The sequence below is a fragment of the Gavialis gangeticus genome, unplaced genomic scaffold, assembly GCF_001723915.1.
Source record: "Gavialis gangeticus isolate Ggan-Ray unplaced genomic scaffold, GavGan_comp1, whole genome shotgun sequence".
NCBI classification, from domain to species: Eukaryota; Metazoa; Chordata; order Crocodylia; family Gavialidae; genus Gavialis; species Gavialis gangeticus.
The window spans coordinates 2,396,402-2,400,737 of NW_017729033.1; the positions used below are offsets into that span (position 1 = coordinate 2,396,402).

A 4,336-nucleotide genomic window follows, 5' to 3' on the forward strand; every position below is an offset into this window, starting at 1 on the left:
GGTGACGGTGGTTTGATGTTTTCCCAGCCCCCACCAGTCCTGCATGGATTCTGATTGGCAATTCTTTACTGAAGAGTAGCGCCTGCTCTATTCTCCAGTGAGCGAATTATTATTCTGAGAAGGTTCTTGTCTGTAAACACTCCACACAACATCTCCACTGAGAGAAGAGGTTATAATTATGCCATTATCTTACCCAGACAACTAATTTACTAACTCAGTGTGGCTTGAGCATGCACCCGGTTGTAGCTCAAAGCTGTTCGTGTTTTGGGGATTTGCAGGGAATTGTCCTTCATACAAGTCTGAGATGGATCATCCTGTGCTCCTACCCTATTTTTTTTCTCTCAAAGGGAAGCAGTTTAGCTCTTCCTTGGCAAGATCTTCAGACAGCAGAATCCAGCTTTGAGAGGCACGGTCTGCCTTGATATAAAGCGTAGAACAGTTTTATGGAGAGTTAGTATATCGGGGCTGTTCTTAGGGGTCTAACAGGATAGGGGTGGGAATGCGAGAATAGTGCAGGTCTTCCCTTTTGGGGCCATGCTGTATTAAAGGCCTTAAATTCCTCTGGGGCTCTGTGCCTGCCACCTATAAAAGATGTTTCTGCTGATGTACTTTTCTCATGGTCATTGGAGATGCAGCCACTCCCTCTGGATCCTGAATGTGCAGTATGGGTACTGCTAGCATCTGTGGAGAGCTTAGAGTGGGGCTGTCATGATGTGATGGCTGGAGCCAGGCCCTGGGGCAGAAGGATGAAAGCTGGCATCTTAGAGCCCCGACAGGAAAGGTCTGTTCCTAAGGCCTCAAGACTGTTTCTTGTCTGCGGTGGCTAGCTTTGAAGATCTTACTCTGGGGAAACCCATGTGATGCTGATCTAGTGAAGTGATTTTCAATCAGGGGGCCATGTAGTATGCATGCTAGTATGAGTTTAAGTGCTTGAACATGATTCACGAGATAAACCCTGAAATTTCACAAAAGAATCCAGAGCATCATAACCATTCTGACCTATTGTCTGTTTGCTGACTTCTTTGCAACAGAAGAATGGTTCTAGTGTTGTGTTTTTGTAGTCAAAAAGAGTAGAAACTAAAAGCTGGCATTTTCCAAGGGAGGGTTTGAGTCTCATGGGGGCCTTGAGTCTAAAAAGGTTGAGAACCAGTGACCTGTTGTGCAGGAGGAGATGGGGACAGGGGCTGTCGTGCTGCAGTGGCAGGCCAAAGCAAAGATCCCACTGCGGGGGGCAATACTGAGCAAGCCAGAGCCTTGCAGAAACCTAACGGCATCCATTAGGGCTGTAGTATGAAACACGACAAAAAAAAAGTGCAAGCATAGAGATGTGACTGAGTCAAGGAAAGCCACCTTCAAAGGGTATGAATGGAAAAGACATTGGCAGGACTGGAGAGCTCTGTCTCTTGATCTTCAGATGCTGTGTAATGCCTTGCGCTGTGGTGTCTTTAGTGCTGGGAGGGATCAGAGCAGAGGAAATAAGTGTCTGTTGCTTGTGTTCTCCAGGGAGAGGCTAATCAAAAGAACTGGCTGGCATTGCGTAAATGGCCCTTTGTTGCATAAAGGGAGACTCCTGGACTGCAGCTCATTAACCCTGCCAGAGGAACTGTGTGTGGCTAACCCTAACCTGAGGCTTCCTTCTTTCAGGAGTCCCAGCTGGTGGCTGGAGTTGCCTTTAAGAAGACGTTCTCTTACGCTGGGTTTGAGATGCAGCCAAAGAAGTATGAGTTGCCCAAGATTGCTTTGCTGAACATAGAACTCGAACTCAAAGCTGAGAAAGACAATGCCGAAGTCCGAGTCAATACTGTGGAGGTGAGAGCGTGAAGGGGGCCACGGCCAGACCAAACCCATGCCTCTAATGTACAGCAGGGCTCTTTAGGTGTCATAAAGTTACTGCTGCGTGTTTCTCCAGCCCACTGCATGGGTTCCCTTGACCAGAACAGTGATGCAGGGAAATGCTGTGCCGAGCAGTGCGATTTCCTCATGCACATGAGAAATCCCTGGATTGTGCCATGGCAATGCAAAAACAGCCAGTGGTTTGAGCCACAGAGCCTCCAGGACTTGATAAACACCTCTTTAAAACAGGGCATGCTTCCAATTCCCATTGCCTGGAACAGGCTCAAGGCAAAACTCTTCAGCTACAATGCTAGGGATCAATTAAAAATTCTCAGAAAGAAGGAGTTCCTAACATTTAGCTCTGACAACAGTGCTGTTACTTAAATCCCTTGGTGCTTTGTATGTGAATAGGAGTGTAATGCTGGCTTCTTGGGCATGTTTTAGCCTGAGAAATTGCCCTGTTTTGCTTAAATCTCTGCCTAGTTTCAATGAATAGGTCCCTTTATTGTTTAAAGCTTTGTCTAGCAGTGGCTTGCATCAGTGGCTAGAGTATTCCCCCTCACCCCCTGTATGTCTGGTTCACAAAGCCTGAGCCCTGCAGGAAAGCACCAGATAAGACCAGGTAGTACAGGACTGTTCCGCTTGCAAGTGCCCAAGGGCTTCAGGCTCTGGACTCCTTGGGCCATGCTGCTTTGTAGCCAAGAGCAGACACAGGAAGTGGAAGCTGGAGGAAGGATGGGGAGCCCAGATATGCCAGTGGGAACAGCAGTAGGAATGATGCAGGCAACAGTGACTGGGTGGTATCCCTTGGCCCATGGGCCATCTGGCCCATGCACTGCCAGTTGGACAGCCCTGAAGCAGTGCATTTTTTTTCTCTTGCAGTGACTGTCTACTGCCAGTACTGCCTGGGTGACAGTCTCATCGTCTCTGTTTAAACACCCCATAGCCATTGGTGCAGTGTTACTGACCTGTTTCCAAGCTGTGCTGAGCTGTGACTCTCTTCCTGCCCACTCAGCCCGGCCCTTGATCTGTTGAGCTGTGCTTCTTTAAGGCTTTTTAATGGACTCCATTTCCTGTTATAAAATGAGCAACCTAAAATTGCTTTGCCCAGTCTGTAAAGCGGTACTGCTGCTGCCTTCGATTCAAATGAGATCTCCCTGCACAGGTGACAGGGGATGGCACTGGCCTGCTTTGTAATGAAACCACCCTGAAAACCCTTCTCTAATCTCCCCCGCTCCCTTTCTAGGATTACCAGGCAATCGTGGACGCCGAGTGGAACATTTTGTATGACAAGCTGGACAAAATCCACAAGTCGGGAGCCAAGGTGGTCCTATCCAAGCTGCCCATTGGCGACGTGGCCACGCAGTACTTTGCTGACAGGGACATGTTTTGTGCTGGCCGAGTCCCGGAGGAAGATCTCAAAAGGACGATGATGGTAACGTTTGAGTAGAAGGTTTAGGCTGGTGATTAAGTCTTCCTGGTGCCTGTGTGTCGGCCAGGTCCCTCCCACTGCCTAGAGTGACCAAACATGGGGAGCGCTGGGTACCAAGATTAGTTTAAAGTTGCCTTTAAATGAATTGATTCTTTGCTCAAGCGGGGAAGGGATTATGAGAAGCCAGACTGAGCAGGGCATAGTACTTAGAGCAGAGCTCCTGTGCCCTGCAGTTGGCTGTGCTCTACACAGTTGGTGTTTTGAGCAAATCAGCAAGGCCATGACTTGCAAGGTGGTTCAGCTGGAGTTAGGTGCCCACACCCCAGTGAAGGTCAGTGGGAGGCAAGCAGCTTGACCCCAGACTGGTAGCTGAGATGCAAGTAGAGAAATGAATCCATTGGTTAGTGAGGAAGATGTTTAACTGACTTCTCAAGTACTGTTATGCCGTGCTCATGGGGTCTTTGTGATGTGACCTGTTGGGCCCAGTCCACTTCCCAGTCTTGGGTCTTCTGTCAGCTGACCAGCTGGCACAGGTAAAGCTGCCATAAAGCAGTGAACATAACCCCCTTCTCACACAGGAATTTATACCAGTATAACTGCATCCCCACTGGTGCTGACACCTGTACTGCTCTTAACTATAGCAATGTGCACCTAGGCAGTACCTTCATGCAGTGTGTTCCCCTTCTTTCTTCACAGTGGTGCTCCTAGGGCTTGTTCTACACTGGTGGGTGTGGGGGGGGTGTTGTTCTCTTTCTTGATGGCTATCTTTCACTGTCTCCTCAAGTGGGCATCAGAGCTACAGCCCCTGCCACTCCCTGACTTGTGGTAGGACTTGTGTATCGCTGCCACAGCAGCACAGTTAGCACCTCTTCAGGCTGCTTTGTCTTGAAAGTCTTTTGATGCCCTTGGTATGCCCTAGCCTCAAGATGGGAGGAGAATGCTCTCATCCCCTGGTGTGGGATGCTCTAGCATATTGCTTCCTGCCACGAGCCAGGTCTGAGGCTTTGTGGCTAGGTGGTCATGGAGAGTGCTACCTTACTGTGTGCATGGATGTGGCTTGTCAGCTGTTTC

The 4,336-nt window shown here is 49.1% G+C and overlaps 1 protein-coding gene across 1 annotated transcript in view; it reads left to right on the forward strand.

The window, feature by feature from the left end:
• CCT7 (chaperonin containing TCP1 subunit 7) overlaps positions 1-4,336 on the forward strand; it is a 30,166-nt gene that overhangs the window by 16,647 nt on the left and 9,183 nt on the right. The window contains exons 6-7 of the mRNA XM_019526457.1: positions 1,645-1,809; positions 3,080-3,268. Coding sequence (XP_019382002.1) covers positions 1,645-1,809; positions 3,080-3,268 — 354 coding nt within the window. The remainder of the gene's footprint in view (positions 1-1,644; positions 1,810-3,079; positions 3,269-4,336) is intronic.